Below are 23,571 nucleotides of genomic sequence, written 5' to 3' on the forward strand. Positions count from 1 at the left end.
CTCCAAAAGACTCTTGCTATCTGATGTGCCATCTCTCCATTTTGTATAACCCATTCCTGGTAAAACAAAAAGGAGTTTCTTTTACAAAGTGCACCAAACATTTACCTGTTCTGCTTGATCTATGTACATGTGCCTATCTGTCATCCTCTGAGCATGGGAGCATTGTGTTGGGGTGTGTAAAGGGCCTGAGTATGGTAGCTGAAGGTTGCCTATTAGATGCACAGTTGGTTGATTTTTCTTTGCGTTGATATGTCTTATCAGATTATGATACATTTTACTTTATTACTCCACATTTCTTAGATACATACCCTTTGATCTTGCTTCATTGAGTTATGGATCTTAGAGATTTCCTAGTGCATAGATCATTCCATCCCCTGCAGATTTCAAAATCTTCATATCATGCTCTGTCGAGTGGAGTTCACATTACATTCTCCTCTTATCTTTCTATTTAGTACTCCATACTACTTGCACCAGGGGTATATCTTTGTGAAGACAGCCCTTTAAGGCTAAGTATCAGTAGCTTCCCAGAAATCATTAACAAAGGTCACAAGATACAAGTGACAAAAGAAATAATATCAATGATATAAAACAAATGAGAGTATTTGTAACTGAAGTATAGATCAAATGTGATTGTACTTCATGGTTGAATGATCTAGTCTTGTTCCTGTAATCTCTGTGACAAACTTTTCTGTACTGTGATATACTTCTCTAAGTGAGTTGCTTCAGTCTTTCACCTTCCTGCAATGAGATTCAGAGTCTCTCTCACTTCTGTCTTGCTCTCAGCAGTAGATGGCAAGAATATTAGAAATGCTCTCCAAGTTCTCTGGAAAAACCATGTTAAAAAGATACAGATCGTCCGCGACTTACGATGAGGTTGCGTTCCAGCAAAAAAATCGTAACAAAAAGAATATTCCACCTACCATTTTTACAATTAAATGTTGAATACACCATACTGAATGTTGAATACAGAGACTGCGAGCGTGGTTGAGTCAGCTTCGCGAGAGAGTATGCTGCATGCTACTATCACATGATGCTGCCATCGCCAAGAATCACACGAGAATAGTGTGCCACACATCACAAGCGTGGGGTCACATCAGAACTTGAAATCGAAAGTACAGATTCGAACCATCATAACTTCAAAAATTCATGTCGGATCATCAGAAATCGAGGACCATCTGCATATAGTACAAATTAGTACTAACCTTCCCCTAAATATTTACCAATCTTACCCTTTACCCAAGGCCATCTGTGTTGCTAGTGTATACCTTTCATATGAGGAAAATGTACAATCTCCACTTGGTAAATATCCAGAGCATTTGGCCAAAACGTGAGCTGCCACTACAATTCACCCAAAAATTATTATTGTAATGACTGGGTTTTTAATTGTATTGCATCCTTTAGAGCTTTTACAAAGGATCATTGCTTCTGCAATCTGTACAAGATTAGAGTAGAAACATATAAACAAGTTATTGTTGGAAGGAGTTGAAACAAGTTATTGTTTAAATTATGAGGTATAATTCTTAATGCAAAGTAAAGTTTTCTGAAATGAACATATTCAGCTATTTTTGGTCTGTATCCTCAAAATTGCCCATTTATTTCCCAGATAGGAGCATTATTGTCATTTTTATTGAAGAAATACCTTATATACTGAACTATACATGAATGATTATAGTTTAAGCAGATGTGCAGCACATGATGTTCTTTTCAATTCTTGCAGGTTGTTTCTCCTTTGATGGAGGCTGTACTGGGGGAAGTGCCATTGACTGTCTCTGATGACAAAGTCACCATCACTGACCTCCAAGCTCAAGTCATCTCTGGTTTATCGTTGAGTCTGGAGTCTAATCCTGGGACTAGCCACACCTTCATTGCCAAGACAACAGCTCGTCAGCGCCTACAAACACTCAAACAGGTACCAGAGATTTTTCTTTGCTCCAAAGGAGTAGGTACTTGTCAACTTTAACTACTGATAAAACAGTATTAGACTAGAAAAGTCCCAGATGCATATTCCGTAGATCTTTGCCTCATTGAGTTTGATTCAGATTTTCTGTGGATTTTCATGAATGGTAAGTCAGTAACAGCCCTGATTTATACAGTGGATTTGCAGCCTCATACTTATTTCCTTAGGCTGCTTATGTTGTATTCCCATTGCAAAAATTCCCTTTGATATCTGATTCGGTGACTTGCTATGAGTCCTAATGAACTCAGGTGAAGTTGTTTGTTAACTTTTCCTTGCACTTCTCAATCCTATCTCCAGGGGCATTTGAACCACTTGTTACATCCTTAGCACCCATAAAGTCAACCTTAAAAGGCAACCAGAAAATTCTGTGGCCATTCTTGGATATGTGCTTTATTTGATGGTGGTCACTAAATTTCTGGGTGGGATGCAAGGCATGGACCAGGAGTTCCCTCTGCCCTTGTAAATGGATGAAGAAGGAAATATACATGCACCTTCCAGCTCATATGGTTTACATAAGTAATGAAAAAAGAGGAAAGTCTTCCCAATTTAGTTTCCATTATACTAATTTATTGAAATCTATTTAGAGGTTACTTTTGTTGTCATCTGATCATGAGAAAGACTTTACTATTCAGATTTAATTGCATTTAAAATAATTAATAATAAGAACACACACACACACACACACACACACACACACATGCATAATCACAACTAAAAAGAAAAGTAGGTTAACATGATAGATGTAATCCTTCATTGTTGTAAAATGAATAAATCTAGGAAGGCATTTTTGATAACTGTACTATTCTGTTATAAAACTGCATTGTTTCTAAACATCCTTTTTCTTCTATAATTATTTTAACCATTCATGGGAGCAATGTTTTAGAAAAGTTAAAATGAGTATGGAAGGAGCGCAGTATAAATGCACCAGATTGTTACCAGAATATAAGATTTTTATTCCCTCAAGTAAATAAACATTGACACCTTTACAATTTTAGTGTTGACCATAAAGGACCATAGTTCTAATCAGAGCAAGACTACTTAGGGGAAAAGTTAGGAACATTTCTTCAGCTAAAGGGAGTTACAAATGTGTGATTTCCCAGCACATTAAATGAATATATGTTCTTATATTACACTTTCATAGCCACCGGTTATCCTGCCTCCTTTGAGCAGAGAACATCAAAGCATTGTATATACAGCAGTGTGCTGCAGACGACAAGATACAGTGTATATATAACATGCATCCTTTGATATAATTCTGTCAATGTTAAGTTCAGTGTATAGTGACCTTCAGGTCTTTAGAGTACTTCAGGCATACATGCATGGCAAATCTGTGTCACTACTGCCTTTAAAAAAAAACTTACTCTTCACCAGTGCTCTTCACACATTTGGAGTTTGGACTATCCATCAGGAATGATGCTAGATCCTGATTGGCACACCCAACCAAAACCTTATACCCAGTTCCTTCAGTCTTATGGCAATGTCTCACTCATTCTGCTCTTGATTGTACTGGCAGCCCAAAACGGTCAACCCCAAAGGACTTTATATCCCTACAGTGGTGGTTTCCCAAATATAATCCCATCTAATTTACAAGTAATTGATTATCTCTTTAGATAGGGCTGGGTTGTTATTGGCCTCTATTTAGCAGTACATTATGCCAAATTGCCAACTGAATTCGGGCAATCCTTCAGGCTGTCCTCCAGGAAACACGTGTCGCCAACCGCAGGCTTCTCCTCGGAAGAGATGGGGGGCCTGCGCCATCTTGTGTCGGACAACTGTGGCAGCGATTCGCCCTGTCTAACTACGTGGTCGCTTGGCCCGCTACCCCACACCACCCCCCCATCCCACACAGAATCACTGCCACCCTTTAAGCAAGTTACCATACTGCATTGGGCAGGCGGCCTCTGTGTCAGACATGGGGATCCGGGCCGGGCTGGTCTGAGACCAGATGCGCTGCCTTGAGGTGGTCAGTGGTAAATCTGTCCTGCCTCCCGCCAATGTCCAAGGTGAAAATGACACCGTCGCGGTGCCACACCTTGAATGGGCCTTCGTGGGGGCATTGTAGGGGTGTCCCTTGCTGTCCTCTCCAAATAAAAATGAATTCAGTGGACTGCACGTTCACCGGGATGTGGCAGGGCAGAGAGCTGTGTCGGGAGGCCCCATACCATTCATACACTGGGGGACCAATGGACTCGATGTGGTGCTCCATGCCATGTGGTGGCTTAGCATCATAGAAGTTGGGTGCCAACAATGACAGGTACTTGGCCAGTAGGCAGGCATATTCATTACAGTCCAGCGCATGGATTCCTAATGGTAGAAAGGAACATTGCTGTAGAGTAAGGGGGTATGGCTGGAATGTGGTAGCATTGACCAAATGGCATCTGTTCATGTCCACCAGGAGCTCATGTGCCTGGAGGAAATCTGCTCCAAGTAGGCCTTGTCCCATGGACGCAATCGTACACTTCCAGTGGAAAACCGTGTCTATGGCGTGGATTGTGACCAGTTGGGTGCTGAAACTTGGAATGGAGGAACTGTTGGCTACCTGTAGGGGAAGGCCCTTGGAATTGTGTTTGAGTTTGAAATACATTGGCGGAATGAGGCTTATCTCTGTGCCTGTGTCGACTAGGAAATCCCTCTTTATTCGCTGGTCCCTGAGGTAGAGTAGGCCTTTATGTGTGCCAACCACCGAGGCCACTGTAGGCAGCCAGCCTGTCCATTTCCTGTCACCGTGCTTGACTTGGCGTTGGAGTACGAGCATGGAGGGACACACCCATCTGTAACGGTAGAAATAGTAATCGCTCTGTTTGTCTGAGCGCTCGTTACATTGTGGTTGTGCCACAACTACCACTGGGGAGGCCTGCAGGGGGGCTAAACCAGCAGCGCCGATGGCGTAGATCAGTTGCACATGTATGGAGCTCTGATGCAGGGTGGGGAAAAGTGTCCTCTGAGACAATGCCTCTGACCTGGAACTATGACTCAGCCAGCTGTAACCAATTCCTGGGCTGATTTGCCCAGAAAGGCAGTAAATGCATACCCAGGGCATTGGTCACAGTCATTTTGAATGTAGCGGTAGTAGCATCCTGCATTTTGTTGCGTTCAAGGTGGGTTCCAAAGATGTTGAAACCATCAGGGTCACCACTGTAGTGATTGCCAACGGCAGTGCTACCAAAATGAGAGAGGTCCTCTCAGCACGAGGTGAACCAGTAACTGAACTTTATTTTGAGTTACTCGCACTGCTCGAGGAAACCACCCACTTCCTGTGAGGGGCGCACTGGCCTCAGGAAGTGACATCAGTGTGTCGTGGCTTCACTCCTTTTCCAGCAGCACACAACACAAAAGCGGTGCTGTCCCAGGGCTACGCATTTTTCCAACCGCAGGTTTCTCCTCGGATGGGAAGTGGGGCCTGTGCCATCTTGTGCTGGACGACTAGGGCGGCAATTCAACCTGTCTAACCGTGCAGTTGCTCAGCCCGCTACACCTGCATTGTTGGATGGTACTTTGGGAAAATAATTAACTGGAAATGTTAACCAGTTTTACTTTTCTCCCCATCAAACGCTCAACAGTCCCCTCCCCCAGCATACAGAACTGAGCCAGAGATACTCAGAAAATTTGGTGTCTCATTCAACATCAGAGGCTGAGGAGAGACCTGATAGAAGCTTATAAAATTGTGAGAGGCATTTATAGGGCAGTTAGAATCCTTTCCCCAGAGTTACCCATTAGAGGACATGTCTTTAAGGTGAGCAGGAGAGTTTTTACCAGAGAAGATTGGCTGCCAGGAGTAGTGGTGGAAGCAGCTACAATAGTAGCATTTAAAAGAGTTCTAGAAAGACACATGAATAATAAGAGATGGAAGGATATCTATCATGGGTAAGCAGCAGACTTTCATTTTCATTTGTACATCATATTGAGTGCAGACTCATGAGCTGAATGGCTTGTTCCTGTGCTGTATTGTTCTATGTTCAACCACTAATGTCAAAATTGGATATGGAGGGGCTGCAATAGGGCATGGGGCAAGTAGTGTTCAGGAGCTTCCACCTCCCATGGCTTAACGAAGAACCGCAAAGGTGACTAGCTTTACGATCAGCAAGCTTCTGTACTGATCTGGCCAACTTCTGACTGGAAATGAAGGGAAATCCTGCCAGTTACTCAAGTAGTTGCCAATTGTGGATATGACAATTAGTACATAGTGGTTATTGGTGTTCAGACTGATGCCATTCATGCTGAACAAATTGTCAGCAGTTCAAAAATCATCAATACCTATTCCACTAACTTACCACTTTACAAGGACAAGAATAGTTCTAAGAGAACATATAGATCACCTTCATTTCAAGTATAACAGGACACACTATGAATTTACTCAAACATCTAAGCTAATAAAAGCAATTTTTAATGGCTTGATTTAAATATCTCAAATCTCTTAGAGATATTTTCTTTCACACTAAAAGAAAGAGTCTTTCCAACTTGATTGCTCAGGAATTTTGTCTTAGGCTTCAAAGATGCAACAGAGAGCTGATAACTATTCCACCAAAATTTGAAAATAATTATGGTCAGCTAAAGATACAGTCAGCAAATTTCAGACAAGGTTTCTTCAAAATTTTGTTGTCCAATTATTCCATGATGTCTGATCAGCTTTTATCAAATTACACTGTTACTTAAAGAGAAAGCCTTAAATTTTTCAAAGTAAAATAACTTTCTTTATTTTCTCACTTCAACATACATTTTTCTGCATAATAGGGAAATTATAGTGTTTATAATACAATGAAGCAATGTTCCAACATCTTACTTTATAGTTTTCTGTGAATGTAAATCCATTTTTCCAGAAGTGAAATATAATGATGACAGTTTATGTGTAGTAACAGAAATTTCACCAGAAATATTGTAAGGAATATCCATTTCATAAAAAGCAGACCATACCCAATTTGGCTATTTTTGCTCTCTAATACATCAGTAAATTGATCACTTTATCATTAAAGCAACTCACTGATTCCCATCTTTGCTTTAATTTCACAAGTGGCAGATATGATTGAATTGTGTTCCCAATCCCCATTTGATTAAATGCCATGCCAAATCATAATTGGTTTTATGGTGATCTTTTCATTTGTAGAATTCCTATTCTCTGTTACTATATTGCATAATCTAAATTCAGAAATAAGGTCCTAAATCATTGAAATATTTGTCATTGTTTTCAGAATTTGCATTCACATGTTTCCATTAATAAATTCCAGAACAGAGAAGGGAAAATAAAAGCTGAACTACATGCTATTGGAATCTAAAAATGTAATCACTCTAAGCAAATTGTTCCAATTGTGAGCAACTCTGGGGTATAGTAGAGGTGATAGTTCCATGGATTCACTCTATGATGTAATGAATAGTAAAGCTCTGGATAATTCACTTCTGGAGCAATGATGCCAGAGGCTATTTCAATATTCAAGCATTGTGCACCACGCCTCACCAACTTATGTTCTGTTCTGGTGGTGTCGCTATCTGAGATAAAGCTCAATGGGGAAAGATGCAGTCATGCAGTCTGCTCCTGAATGGCTACTTTATCCAGAGACTGCTCATTCTACTCCCTCCAGGAGCTGGACTTCTGAAAGTGGGAGTGATCTTCTCCCTGGTGAACCCACATTGATATGAACAGAAAAATATAACATTGAGTGCAGTGTTATTTCAAGACAGGAGACAATCAAGTTTAATAATTACAAAATACGAGTTTAGCATGCAAATTGCAGGCTGGCTCTGTTTAAATCTGGGCATCTTTGAGCCCAAGTAATTCTCTTGCCAGCTAGGATTGGCAGTCGTTCCTTGTGACATTAGCCTCTAAAGCAAGGAGGCAGTCTAGTGTTAGATGCTTGTTTCACTTGATGAATATGTGTATCATTGTCTTACTATCAGTGAGTGTGATTGAGACAGGGTGGGATGATGTGTCACTGTTTGGTTGTCACTGAATACAGTATGTGGAAAGGAAGTACCTCCTGAGTGCTGATATTGCAAGAATTAAAGTCAGTACATGCTGATTAGATACAGAGATTTCAGCTTCAAACAGGTAATGAGATCATGCTTCTCCTTCCCATCTAGTTCTCCTATGTTGAGGTGTTGGTGCTGTCACACAGGACCTCTATCTTTCCTGGTGATTTCCCACACTAATATATCTTGATCTGTCTCTGGGTCTAGCACCTCTCTCATTCTCCTTTATTTCCTCAATGCCTGTGTATATTGGGGTTGGGGCCCTATCACCAGGTCGCAGCTTTCCAAAATTTCTTTGGATTTATCTCTCAGAATCTGGCAATTGCCTCAAAAGGTAATATTTGTTTAACCTGCACTGTTGCACTGGGATTATTGAAAAATCATACCACTTTGGCAAGTTTTAACATTGGCACTAGCATCGTAGTTAACATATTATGATGCTCCAACTTCGGAGCAAATGAATTTCCAGCCCATTATTTTGTTGTGTTCGAATGAGTATAGGAATTGAAATGCAAATTTTTAGAGCATGTTCTGTAGAATTGGCAGTTTTAAGCATGTAGGTCACATACTTGCAATTTGATTCAAGAGTTTCAGTGTGAATGAGATAATTACGTATGAAGGCTGCTGGGCATACAGCAAGGACATCAATCAGAATACAACACATGACTGACACATCTGCAGTAACAATGAAAAGTGCATACTTGAATTTTAAAAAATTGCAACTGGAAAATTGCACCAACCTGAGAAGCTGGCTTTAATGGTGGTAAGAAGACCTACACTGGTTAGATGAGCAGTCATTTTCTGACTCTTATTCAAAAGTTAACCAATTAACCTACAATCCCCATGCATTTTGGAGGGTGGAAGGAAACTGGAGCACCCAGAGGAAACCCACACAGACATATGAAGAGAATGTGCAAACTCCTTACAGACAGCACTGGATTGAACCCAGGTCATTGGCGCTGTAATAGCATTGCATTAACCAATATGCAAACCCGCCGTCCATTTTTTGCAGGTATGACTTCCCTTTTTTAACACAAGGAGTAAATAACTTGCCCAAACATCTCCAAGTTCTGCATATATCTTGCATTTCCAGTCACCTCTTCATGTCACTTGAAGTAATTTGATTGGCTTGGGTGATGGTGCAATTTCAGGGAGAAGGTCAGATTTTTTTTAGCATTTCTCCAGATTGTGATGTAGTCACTTTTACCAATGCTATCTTGGACAAATGAATCACACAAGGTAGATTGGTGGGGATGAAGTCAAATAGGCCAATCCCTTGCCACCCATTTTTTCAGGTGTTACTTCTCACTTTTTTGACAGGGAGTAGGGTTTTTTTTTAACTTTAGACATATAGCAGTGTATGGCCCTACGAATCTGTGCCATCCAATGTATACATTATTAACGTACACTCCAATTCATTTTTGAAAGGTGGAAGGAAACAGAGCCCTTGGAAAAAACTCATGCTGACATGGGAAGAACATACAAACTCCTTACAGACAGCGAGGAACTTGAACCCAGGTCTGGTCCCAATTGCTGGCACTGTAAAGATGTTGCGCTAACCACTACGCCAACCATGCTGCCCAAATTTATCTAATTCCTGTAGTCAACTAAATCTAACACTTGCAATCACCTCTTTAAAGTGCTTTAAATTGCCAGATATGTTGATTCATTTACCATCTTCTAAAGATGCTGTCTGAAGTTAAACAGAAAAGACTATAGATGGTGTGTTTGTAGTGCAATATACAAAAGTGTTGGAGAAAATAGCAGGTCACATAGCATCTATAGGCAGCGGAAGGATCACAGGCAAGAGGGCATTGATTGATATGGGTGGGAGAGCAGAAGAGAAAAAAAGCTGAGAATTGATAGGAGAAGAGGATAACTCTCTGAATGGAAAGTGGCGAGGGAAGCTTCCCATCCCCTTCCCTCCCCATTCAGGCCCTAAACCCTTTGCTTTGTTTAGATGCTCCTGACTTACTGATTTTCTCCAGCACTTTTATGTATTACACAGATCCGGTCTGGTGCCTTTCTCCACTAAAACCTAGCCAGCCAAGTCAATACTGGTTCTACCAAGAGGCTCTCTTGGTGATAGACATTGAAACCCCACCCTCACTCCTTCTTTCCTTCTTTACCCTCCTACTTACAGTGTGACTTTCAAGTATTGTTTAACATGTAGATGCATTGATTTGTCAGTGGAGGGAGAAGGTTTCTTTATTCATTTTTGACCTACTAGGATCTGTAAACTAAAACCCGAGAACCTAAAATACAGATGAAGGGTGGAAAGAGTGCAGAAAGCTCAATAATTCTCTGACTACTATGGTACATGCAGGTTATTCAATGCTGACAAGGGTTACCATGGCACAAACACCCAAGGCTCCACCCCATTGAGAGCCAAGAGTGAAAGTTAAAATTTGAAGATCAGAGAAACATTCAGTGATTTAAAAAAATTTTAAAGACCTCGACATTGACTTGATTTTTAGTGTGAGTGCCCTAAGCTCCATCCTGAAACAGTCTGGTCAGTTCAACTTTGCCACTACTCCTGGCCAATAAGTCATAAATACCAACCAGAAAATAGCAAGTCTGCCAGTATCTACATGAAGTTCTAAAACTCAGTGGTGGAGCCATAAGAGGGCCTGTGGATAGTGGCTATTGACAGGCCTGGATTTTGTCAGTAGCATTCAACTTGCATTTGCTGCTCACCTTACTCACATTCTGCATAAGGAATATTGGAGATAACTGGCCAGATTCTCCTGGACAAGAGCTTTGCAGCAGCAGGATCTTCTGCGTGTGAATCATAATCAAGAATCAATTTATTGTCATGTAATAAAAACAGTGTCATATTACATGAAATTACTTTTGCTTGCTGTAAGGCAGACAGATTTGTCATCGGCAGAAATTGCTTGAAGCGATAAGCAGAAGAGAGTCCCCCCAGAGTCACCAAGTGTCTGTAAATTCATCTATAGCGCTTCTGCAGCCTCCACAGCCACACAGATCCCAGTCCAAACCATTGGTAACCCAAGCTCCAGATTCGAACCTCTGACGTGATCAGTATCCCTTCAGCACCTTCAGCACCCGTCGCATCCCGTTTCTGATATCTGATACCCCTTCAGCCAGTTTCAAGCCAGTCTCCAGCAGCCCTGCCGCATTTGTGGGTCTTTCAGCTGCAGAACCCCTCACTGGTTCGCCACTGTGGTCACTGTGGTCATTCCCTCAGCTTCTCCTTCTCAGACAGGAGGCGATCTCCCCGTTTCCTGCACCATTCCTCACTTCCCTGGAGTCTGCAACCCCTCGAGGCTGCTGCTGAACAGAGGTGCTTCCATCTTGAGGGCAGTCCCCCGGTCGTGGGATTTTAAATAAAACTACTGTCAGCTCCTTTAATAGGCCGTTCAAAGCCTGTGCGGAGCTGACAGTAGTCGGCTGGGTAGGTGGATCCCCGTATCTTCGCTCCTCGCTCTCCATGGGTCCAGACCAGTTACAGCGCTGCCATTACAGTAGCTCTGGCAGCATCGCCATTACACAAACATGCAGCACCGCCATTATACATTCATTGCTAGATTCCATGTCTCTTCTCTCTTTGGCTTGGCTTCGCGGACGAAGATTTATGGAGGGGGTAAATGTCCACGTCAGCTGCAGGCTCGTTTGTGGCTGACAAGTCCGATGCGGGACAGGCAGACACGGTTGCAGTGGTTGCAGGGGAAAATTGGTTGGTTGGGGTTGGGTGTTGGGTTTTTCCTCCTTTGCCTTTTGTCAGTGAGGTGGGCTCTGCGGTCTTCTTCAAAGGAGGTTGCTGCCCGCCAAACTGTGAGGCGCCAAGATGCACGGTTTGAGGCGAGATCAGCCCACTGGCGGTGGTCAATGTGGCAGGCACCAAGAGATTTCTTTAGGCAGTCCTTGTACCTTTTCTTTGGTGCACCTCTGTCACGGTGGCCAGTGGAGAGCTCGCCATATAACACAATTTTGGGAAGGCGATGGTCCTCCATTCTGGAGACGTGACCCACCCAGCGCAGCTGGATCTTCAGCAGCGTGGACTCGATGCTGTCGACCTCTGCCATCTCGAGTACTTCGACGTTAGGGATGAAAGCGCTCCAATGAATGTTGAGGATGGAGCGGAGACAACGCTGGTGGAAGCGTTCTAGGAGCCGTAGGTGATGCCGGTAGAGGACCCATGATTCGGAGCCGAACAGGAGTGTGGGTATGACAACGGCTCTGTATATGCTTATCTTTGTGAGGTTTTTCAGTTGGTTGTTTTTCCAGACTCTTTTGTGTCTTCCAAAGGCGCTATTTGCCTTGGCGAGTCTGTTGTCTATCTCATTGTCGATCCTTGCATCTGATGAAATGGTGCAGCCGAGATAGATAAACTGGTTGACCGTTTTGAGTTTTGTGTGCCCGATGGAGATGTGGGGGGGCTGGTAGTCATGGTGGGGAGCTGGCTGATGGAGGACCTCAGTTTTCTTCAGGCTGACTTCCAGGTCAAACATTTTGGCAGTTTCCGCAAAACAGGACGTCAAGCGCTGAAGAGCTGGCTCTGAATGGGCAACTAAAGCGGCATCGTCTGCAAAGAGTAGTTCACAGACAAGTTTCTCTTGTGTCTTGGTGTGAGCTTGCAGGCGCCTCAGATTGAAGAGACTGCCATCCGTGCGGTACCTGTCAGCAAGTTTCAAATATTTGTAGAAATCCCAGACTTGTTGACATATCTAGCGTAATGTCTATATTCTGGCTATTATTTTTGAGGTACTAATTGCTAGAAAACCAAAAATCTGGTTTCCTATTAACTTATTGTCAGACATTAGACAGAGTTCAAATTGAAGGGTCAAAATCTACTGGAAATAGCTAGAGTGTGCTTATTATCAAAATGGGTACACTACATATCACTGATATAATATCTTCCATTCAAAGCACAGCCTGAAGAATTAAACATGACAATATCTAATTCATATTTCAGTCAGAAATAACAATTATTTATAATAGGATGGCATTGTACTACTTTAAATACACATTTGTCATTCAGTTTTTTTAGCGCAAAGATCATTGATAAATGCTCTGCCTGTGTTTCATTGCTTAAATAGTATGACCTTATTTTCCAACCATGGAAAGATTTTAGTTTTTGAACTGTCACTGAGCTTCATTAAAATGATCTATGTGAATTGTAAACATTATTGAGGTTTGTTTTGTCTGCAAGTTAGTTCCTTGATTAAAAATAATGTTTAACTTCAGTGATACATAAAATGAAAACAGATTTTTCTCTCAGTTTAGCCTGTAACATCTTAACTAACTTTTGATAAATTAAAAAAAAATCAAAGCTTGGGTTTTAAACTTTAAAATTAAACCTGACTTTATTGATCAATCAGTTGTTTGATATATTCAACCAACACCACAGTACAACTAGCATCCCGGTCTATAAGATTCTGACCTTAAACTTCCCCCTACTGGAAATACGCAATTGGTCAGAGAGAGAGAGAGTAAAAAACATAGCTTGTAGCAAGCTGCACTGATCCACAAGCAAACCAGGTCATGGAGGTGAAGGCTCACACTGGGATGAATTCACAATGGTCCCAGTGGGAAGGACCAAAAGGGATCATGGGAGTGGTGCTGATAAGCTCTTGGAGAGTTCCAGTAAAGTCAGTTGGTTATTTCAACTCACTTTTTTTCTTTCATTCACTGCATACCACACCAACCACAGTGGTGACCCTGATGGTCCAAAACCACAATGGCCATCAGGCCGAACTGACACCACGATGAACAACACAAGCGCACAGTATGCAGCCTCACTAACCTTTTGGACCTCACAGCCGGTAGTCTGGCTTAAACAGGCTGAGGCCCAGTTTCAGGTCAGGCAGATCACTGCAGACTCCACAAGAAATTACTACGTGCTCAGTTCACTCGATCAGGAGATTGCCGGATGAATCATCGACTTCTTACATCAGCCGCCGACAGGTATAAGGCAATTAAGGCGCTCCTTATCTGCACCTTCGGCCTTTCCCACCACGAACAAGCAGCACGGCTGCTACACATGGAGGGCCATGGCGATCACACGCCATCCACTCTGATGAACAATATACTGGCGTTAATGAATGGCCACAGGCCCTGCTTACTGTTCAAGCAGATATTTCTCTAACAGATGCTGGAAGACATCCGCCTAATCCTCATAGACAATCACTTCAGTGACCCACACAGATTATCTGTCCATGTGGATGTCCTGTGGTACACCAAGCAATATGGCAGGGTATCCATTGATCTAGTAGCTGCATCACGGCCATCGATTCATCTCTCTCCCACTCCACCGAGGAGCCCAGCCACAGCAGGTGGAGACTCGAACTTGGAGCAGTGGTGTTTCTAACAACAGAAATGGGATTGTGGAGCCCACCACTGCTGTGAACTTTGCTCCCACCCAGGAAACACTAGGGCCAGCTGTCGCTGATGGCTACGACAGTTGGCCACCGAGACAGCCTCCTTTATATATGGGACTGGAACTCAGGGCAACATTTCCTCGTAGACACGGGGACAAAAGTCAGCGACTTGCTCCCTCGAACCAAGACATCTGCGCCAGGAAGTCGGTACCATCCCTCAATGCCATCAACAATAGCAGAATATGCACATACAGGGTGCAGACCATCCTGCTCGAGTTCAACTCCTGCTGTTTTACCTGGACCTTCACTTTGGCTGACATGCCTCAGCCCCTACTGGGTGCAGACTTTCTTCGAGCCCACTGCCTCCTGTGGATCTGAAAGGGCGTTCTCTGGACAATTCCAGGACCTTCCAGGCCTTCACCATTCGAGAAGCCAAGTTCCCGGCCCCCCACCTCAACTCAGTAACCTTATCAGGCAACAGATTTGTCAGAATCCTGGCAGGATTCCCATCCATTATAACATCACATTCTTTCACTGCGGTCCTGAAACATGGCGTCCAGCACCACATCCCCATGCAGGGTCCACCGTACATGCCTAAGTACTCAGGCTTCCTCCTGACAAGCTGTGGCTTGCCAAGGAAGAATTCAGGAGGATGGAGAAGATGGGACTCATTCAGTGCCCCAACAACCCATGGGCTTCTCCTCTACAGTTGGTACTGAAGTCTTCTGAGGGATGGAGACCTTGTGGGAACTACAGCCGGCACAACCAGTGCCATGACACCCGACTGCTATCCAGTTCCCCATATCCAGGACTTCACAACCAATCTATTGTGGAGCAAGAATCTTCTCAAAAGTTGACCTGGTCTGGGGGTATCACCAGATCCCTGTACATTCCAGTGATGTCCCCAAGATAGCCCTCATCACCCATTCAGCCTTTTTGAGTTTCTCCGCATGCCATTCAGCCTCAAAAACACAGCACAGACTTTCCAGACACTCATGGACTCTGTGGGGGGCAGCCTGGATTTTGTTTTTATCTACCTAGACGGCATCCTCATCGCCATTCTTTCGTGACAGGAGCACCTAACACATCTGCAGCTACTCTGCCAGCAACTGAGCGACTACAGCCTTGCCATCAACCCAACAAAATGTCAGTTTGGCCTGACGGCCATCGATTTCGTTGGGCACCTCCTTCATTGACCCAGAGTGGTCCCTCTTTCATCAAAGGTTCAGGCCATTCATAAGTTTGTCAAGCCAACTATGGTCAAAGGTTTGCAGGAGTTCATTGGGATGGTCAACTTCTAATATCGGTTCCTGCCGTCAGCTGCCAGGATCATGCAAATTCTTTTCAAGTTGCTGTCTGATCAGAAGAAAGAACGCAACTGGGTCATGGAGTCTCTGGCAGCTTTCAACCAGGCCAAAACCCTCTGGCCAACACCACCCTTCTAGTGCATCCACATGTTGATATTCCCACACCCTCACAGTCGACACATCCAGTACAGCCATTGGTGGCATCCTGGAGCAGCTGATTAATGGACATTAGAGTACACTCACTTTCTTCAGCAGACTCTAAGGCCCCCAGAGCAGAAGTATAGTGCATTTGACAGGGATTTGCTAGCTCTCTACCTCGCTGTACATCATTTCCGCTATTTCCTCTAAGGACAGGATTTCATGGACTTCACCAATCACAACCACTTCACTTTTGCCTTCACCAAGGTGTCGGATCTATGGTTCACAAGGAAGCAACATCACTTTTCCTATATCTCAGAGTACGTGACAGCTATCAAGCACATTTTCGGCAAGAACAACCTTATGGCTGATGTTCTGTACTTCCATCCTGTCTGCACACTTCCTGTACCAAGGAATCGACTACACAGCACTTGCAGCAGCCCAGCAGCAGGATAGCGAGATACCACCCTACAGGGCTACAGCTGGAAGATGTGAGTTTCAAGCCATCTGAAGCCACACTTCTCTGTGACGTGTCCGCTGGCCATCATTCCTGCTGCTTTGAGGCGTCGTGTCTTCAACGTGCTAAATTGTTGGCCCACACATCCATCCAGGTGACAACTCAGCTGGTTGCAGACAGATTCATGTAGCATGGCCCACGTAAACAGGTCAGCCACTAGGCCAGAACTTTCCTGCACTGTCAGATATCCAAGATGCAGAGGCACGCAAAATCCACTCTTCAGTCTTTCCCGCTGACACACAGATGATTTGACCATGTCCACATGCACATCGTTGGGCCGCTGTTGGTTTCCAAAGGTCCCACGTATCTGTTTACGATGGTGGACAGGTTCACTAGATGGCTGGAAGCTGTCCCGCTCCCAGACACTTCCACGGAATCCTGCACCAGGCCCTCATTGCCAACTGGATATCCCGTTTCGGCCTTCCATCCAATATTACATCAGTCGGGGGGGGCACAGTTCATGTCCAGCTCCTAGGAACCCAGTTACATCACCCCACAGCCTATCACCCACAGTCTAACAGCCTGGTGGAAAGGTTCCATCGGCATTTGAAGTCGGCCCTCATGGCAAGGCTCCAAGGCCCTGAGTGTGTGGACGAGATGCCTTGGTGCTCCTTGGCATCTGCACAATGTCAAAGAAGGATTTGGTCACATCCTCCACTGAGCTTGTCTATGGGCTCAACTGACAGTCCTGGAAGTTTTTGCCAGTGGCTCACAGCTAGGAGGAAACATCTATGGCTCTGGTAACATGATTTTGCAAGAAGGTGGGCATCTTGTCCCCATACCAACCTCACACCATAGTCTAGCTCCATCCTACATCCCGAAGGGTCTCTAAGACTGCGAATACATCTTCATAAGGAGAGGCGTGCACTGGATGCCCCTTAAGCGCCCATACGAGAGTCCATACAAGGTGTAATGACACAACGGAACTATGTGCCTTTTTGACATTGGGGGTAAGCAGGAAACATTCATAGTTGACCGCCTCAAACCAGTACACCTTGACCTCGACCAACCAGTAACTGTTCCAGCCCAAACATACAAACTGTTTACGAACTGAGGGCTCAGCACCTTCGAACACTGGTTCTGAGGGGTGGGGAGGGTCATGTAGTGAGCTACACTGATCCACAAGCGAACTGGGTCATGGAGGTGCAGGCTCGCACTGGGCTGATATGACAATGGTCCCAGTGGGATGGGCTGAAAAGAATCGTGGGAATGATGCTGATAAGCTTTCGGAGACTTCCAGTAAAGTCATTTGGTTGGTTCAACTCACTCAAAGCTTCTCTGTGGTATTTTTCTTTTGTTCTCTGCACAGCACACTGATTACAGGCTTAAGTTTCACACAATGACCTTTCATCAGAGTTATAAAAAGATAGAAGGGCTTCTTCTTTGCAATTTAAAACATATTTGATTTCTAACTTCTTATTTCTGATGAAGGTTATAACATTTCCAGCATTTATTCCATATTCAACTTTTTCATCTTGTATGCCTGTCAACCCAAACCAGTCTATATACCATCATTTAACAACATTTCAGTCATTACAAGAGAAAATATCTAGACAACCAGACAACTTAAATCCTAAAATATAACTTGGTGGTGGGGAAGGTGTTCGGCATGCTTGCCTTCCTCAGCTGAGGCATTGAGTGCATGAGTTTGGACATCATGTTATATTGTACAAAATGTTAGTTAGACTGCAATTGTATATGGGGCAGTTTAACTATAAGAAGCCAACTTTTGAAAAATCGAACCAACTTCATCTAGAACACTAAAGTACTAGAAGTAGTCAAGGAAATAATTTGCAATAGGGAAATGAGAGAAATGATAAATAAATTAAAAGAAAGGATGCAAGAAAGCAAGGAATAGCACCTCAGGATCTTGGAAGTAGCAAAACAAATTCCAGTTCAAAAACAAGGATATAAACAATCTTGCTACTCTAATATTTTTGATAGAGGATCTCTTAGTTCAACTTTCTCTCACCCTCAGAAATGATTGCACATCATCTCGACAATGAGTGTTTCTGGCCTTAACAGGAAATGCTGTAAACACTCACCAGGTCAGTGTTAGTATTTGAACTGAAATGTTAATTGTTGATGACTGACACACAGAGTGTACCCAGCATTTTCTGTTTTTGATGTCAGATTCCCAGTATCTTCAGTTTTTTTGTCCTTCAGGCTGCTCTTTTTTTAATGATGCAAAATGTGATGCAGCTTCTTTCTTTCTTAATCACATACAGTTTTGATCAGAGGAAATCAAAACTTTTCATTCATCCAAAATCAAAATCGTTTCAGAGAGAAAAATATTTTTCTAATGAGCTTTTCTCCCTTGGCTACAATTACAATTTGCAGCTTAATATAGTTCATATTAGAAAATGTGAAACAAAAAATTCAGCCACAGTAGTTGAAGTTGGGTACAGATCAATGGATAGCATTGGTTAGAACATAGAGCATAGAATATTAGAGCACAGTGCAGGCTCTTCTATCCACAATGTTGTGCCGACCTAGATAAACCTATTCATTAATTTAAACGTTCCTGACAAAGAGTCTTTTAAATGTCCCTATTGTACCATCCTCCACCACCTCCCCTGGCAATGTATTCCAGACACCTACTACTCTCTCTGTAAAAACAACAACCCTGACGTCAAGGTGCCATACATGAGGCTGCTTCACAGAATGAGAGCACATGGAATTTCTGGAAAGGTACTTGCATGATGGGTAGAGGATTGGCTGATCAGCAGGAGGCAGAGAGTAAGAATCAAAGGCTTCTTTTCTGTGGCACACCACAGGAGTCATTATTGGGGCCACTTCTTTTGGTGTTGTATGTTAATGATTTGGATTGTAGAATAAATGGCTTTGTGGCTAATTTTGCAGATAATACAAAGATAAGTGGAGGAGCAGGTAATGATGAGAAAACAGAGTGTCTGCAGAGAGAGATAGATTGCAAAAATGGGCAAAGATGTGCCAAATGAAGTACAATATTGGAAAGTAGTCAAGCACTTTGGTAAAAGGAATAAAAGAGCAGACTATTATGAAAAATTCAGAGCTATAAAGGATTTGGGAAACCTCATGCAGGATACGCTTAAGGTTGACCTCCATGTTGAGTTGGTGAATGCAATGTTGGCATATTAGGTTACACAGACACACATAAGTATAACTAGCAATAGGTTACAAGAGCAAGAATGTAATGTTGAGGCTTTATAAGGCACCTTTGAGAACTCATGGAGTACGGGGTACAGATTTAGGCTTCTTATTTAAGGAAGAGTGTGCTGGCATTGGAGAGAGTTCAGAGAAGATTTACAAAAATTATTCCTGGAATGAAGGGATTAGCATATGAGGAATGTACTCCTTGGAGCTCAGAAGAATGAGGTTGAACCTCAAAATAATTTTGACTGTTGAAAGGCCTGGATTGAGTAGATGTAGCAAAGACAAGAGAGGGTACAACCTCAGGATTGAAGGGCACCCATTTAAAACAGACATGCAGATGAATTTCTTTAGCCAGAGAGTGGTGAACCTTTGGAATTTGCTGCTACGGGTAGCTGTGGAGACCAGGTTATTGGGTATATTTAAGGCATAGATTGAGAGTTTATGGGAAGTACGCAAGGAACTCCAGTTGAATGGGAGAATGGATGGGCTGAATAGCCTACTTCTTCTCCTATATCTTATGGTACCTACTATATTTTCCTCCCCTTACCTTGAACAGATGCCCTCTGATATTTGCTACTGTTGCCTTGGGAAAAAGGTGTTGGCTGTCCACCCTATCTATTCTCATAATCTTGCAAACCTCATTATCCTTCTTCATTCCAGAAAAAAGCCCCTCTGTTAACCTTGCCTCATTATTAATGTTCTCCAACCCAGGCAACATTCTGGTAAATCTCCTCTGCACCCTCTCCTTTCCTGTAGAGGCAACCAGAACTGAACTCAATATTCCAACTGTGGACTAACCAGAGTTTTAACAAGCCGCAACATTACTCTATAGCTCTTGAACTCAATCCCCTGAATAATGAAGGCCAGTAGACCACAATCCTTCTTTAATATCCTAACAAACTGTGTGCCAACCTTGAGAGATCTTTGGATTTGGGCCCTGAGGTCCCTCTGTTTTTCCACACTGTTAAGAATCCTGCCAATAACCATGTACTCCACCTTCAAGTTTGACCTTCCAAAATACATTACCTCACATTTATCTGGATGGAATTCTATATGCCACTTTTCCACCTAACTCTATATCCTGTCTATATCCAGCTATAACCTATGACAATTTTCCACACTATCCACAGCACCTCCAACCCCCATACCATCTGCAAACATACTGACCCCTCCTTCCACTTCTTCATCGAGGTCATAAAAATCATAAAGAGCAGGTGTCCCAGAAAAGATTCCTGCAGAACTCCACTAGTCACTGAGCAAATGGAAGAATACTTTCCATCCATTACTACACTCTTTCTGCAGGCTAGCCAAGGATCCATGGATCTCATGACTTTCTGAATGAGTCTACCATGGGAGACCTTGTCAAATGCTTCACTAAAATCCATAGACACCACATCTACTACCCTGCCTTCATTAATTTCTTTTGTGACTTTCTCCAAAGCACAATTAGACTCATGTGGCATGACCTGCCTTTCACAAAGCCATACTGACTATCCCTCAGAACACTTTGCATCTCTAAACGCTTCTAAATCCTGAACCTAAGAATCCTCTCCAAATGTTTGCCCATTATCCTTCACTTTTAAATTTTTTATTGAGTTTAACATAAAAAATTTATTTCCTAAAATTGTCAAGATAGAATTATTTTTGGAAGACTTCAGTTCCATTTCTACCCAAGATGGATAATTCACTGACTTGTCCAAATGTAATAATAAAAATAGATTATGTACTGTATATTAATTGCCCAATAATAGAATCTAAAATCTGGAAGTGATAATCCTCCATTCCTTTCAGTCTTTTGAAGATGGGCTTCTTTTTTTTTCCCTTGCTATATGTAAGAAGAAATAACCAAATATAATGAGCTAAAAAAAAATTGAAAGGTTGAAAAAGGTACAGAAATGTAGGCAAAATATTCATTTTAATTGAATTAATATGACCCATCATTGCAATAGATAAGGGTGAGCATCCCAATAATAGTAATTTAAGTTTATTGAATGAGACCAAAAAATTCTCTTTCACTAAATTTTTATAATTTTTCATAATTGTAATTCCTAAATATTGGAATTGATCTTTCACTATTTTAAATGGGAAAATAGAATAGCTTACAAAAGATCCTTTTAAGGGTAAAAGTTCACTCTTATGTAAATTTAATGTATAACTCGAAAACTGGGTAAATTGGGCAAACAAAGTTAATATATTTAGTATAGAAATCTCAGGATTTGAAATAAAAAGCAATAAATCAGTCAGTGGTTCTCAACCTTTTTCTTTCCACTCGCATACCACTTTAAGTATTCCCTTTACCGTGGGTGCTCTGTGATTCATGAGGGATCGCTTAAGGTGGTATGTGGGTGGAAAGAAAAAGTTTGAAAACCACTGTTTTAATTGTACCTAATTGACTCCAAAGGAAATGGGCCAATGACAGTTTTTCTCAAGCAAAATATTCCAGTAACAATTGGGACTAGAGCAGTGGTTCTCAACCTGCCCTTCCCACTCACATATGACCTTAAGCAATCCTTTATTAATTACAGAGCACCGATGGCATAGGGATTGTGAGTGGAAAGTAAAAGGTTGAGAACCACTGAATCTACATAAAGAGATGCTTTATGTTCAATTCTACATCTAGTTATACCTTTGAATAATTCTCTACACTGTTGGAGAGAAACAGCTAATGGTTCCAGTACTATATCAAGAAGCAAAGGACTTAATGTGCAACCTTGCCCTATAAAGCCTACACATTTTTGATTGTTGTAAATTAGAATGAAGTGAAGCCATAGGGAATGAATATAATAATTTAATCCGTTTAATGAAGTCTGGACAGTTTCCCATTACTAACATAAGACTCACTGGTGTTTAATTCCTAGGATTCCCCCATTGACCTTTTTATGAAAAAGGGATGACATTTGCCATTCTCCAATTCTCTGGTGCCAATGCCAAAGCAATCTTTTCTCTTGCTGCCTGTAGTAACCTGCAGTATATTTTGTCCAGTCCTGGGAACTTATCAATCTGAATGTTTTTACGAAGGTCCAGTACTTCCTCTTTCTTGACCTCAACGTGAGCTTTTTTCATATAAGTTTCATATAAGCTTTTTCACGTTGACCAAGGTGCCTTTTGGTGAACACTCAAGCAAAGTATTCATTTAGGACCTCTCCTACCCTCTCTGCCTCCAGGCACATGTTGCCTCCTTTATCCTAAGCATCCCTACCTTCACTCTTGTATTCTTTCTGTTCTTCATAAAGCACCTAAGGGTTTTCTGTAATCCTACTTGGCAATGCTTTTTTGTGCCCCTTTCTAGTTCTCCTTAAGTCCTTTCTTAAGTTCCTTCCTGGTTTCTAAATTTATTTTTTTTTTAATTAAATTTATTTTTAAAATTTAAACATACTGGCTATTTTGGCTGACAAGCCTGTGCTGCCCTAATTACTCTCAATTGACCTACAACTTCCAGACTCTCATAAGCCCTTCCTGACGTTTGCTTCCTAAACTTTAAATATGCTTCCTTCTTTGTCTTATCTAGCTGTCTCACCTCTTTGTCAGATACAGTTCCCTTATCCTACCATCTTTTCCATGTCTCATTGAGACAAAAGTTTACAGTTCAGATTTGTTGTGAGAGTACATACAGTGCCATCCATAATGTTTAGGACACTTTTTTTTTTCCTTTTTTTTGCCCCTGTGCTCCACAATTTTAAATTTGTAATCAAACAATTTACATGTAATTAAAGTGTACATTCCAGATTGTATTCAAGGTTATTTGTATACATCTTGGTTTGACCATGTAACATTACAGTACTTTTTATAAATAGTCCCCTCATTTAGATTTAGATTTAATTTTTTTTTGTTTTCTTTTTATCAGTTTTTATTTGGATTAATTTTGCAAATATGGGTTTCAACATAGTTGTCATTAGATTAATTCAATAACTTGTTTCTCCTGTCTAATGAAGTTCCATCCATTTTTTTTGTACTTATATGTATAAGAGATGACTTGTTTGTGTTTTCCTTAAAATTTTGTATGTAAGTTTATATGTTAAACTCAATAAATATATTTAAAAGGAAACCAGTAAGAGACATTGCCCAAACTTTAGGATTACCAACATCAACTGTTTGGAACATCACTAAGAAGAAGAAGCATACTGGTGAGCTCAGTAATCACAAAGGGACTGATATTCCAAGGAAAACCGACACTGTTGATGACAGAAGAATTCTCATCATAATCATGAAAAA

General features: G+C 42.0%; 1 protein-coding gene across 1 annotated transcript in view; it reads left to right on the forward strand.

Annotated features, from left to right (window-relative positions):
* Window positions 1-23,571, forward strand: part of tmem132e (transmembrane protein 132E) — a 670,647-nt gene that overhangs the window by 627,142 nt on the left and 19,934 nt on the right. The window contains exon 8 of the mRNA XM_069911026.1: window positions 1,718-1,909. Coding sequence (XP_069767127.1) covers window positions 1,718-1,909 — 192 coding nt within the window. The remainder of the gene's footprint in view (window positions 1-1,717; window positions 1,910-23,571) is intronic.

Source organism: Narcine bancroftii, chromosome 14 (genome assembly GCF_036971445.1).
Source record: "Narcine bancroftii isolate sNarBan1 chromosome 14, sNarBan1.hap1, whole genome shotgun sequence".
Classification (NCBI taxonomy): Eukaryota; Metazoa; Chordata; class Chondrichthyes; order Torpediniformes; family Narcinidae; genus Narcine; species Narcine bancroftii.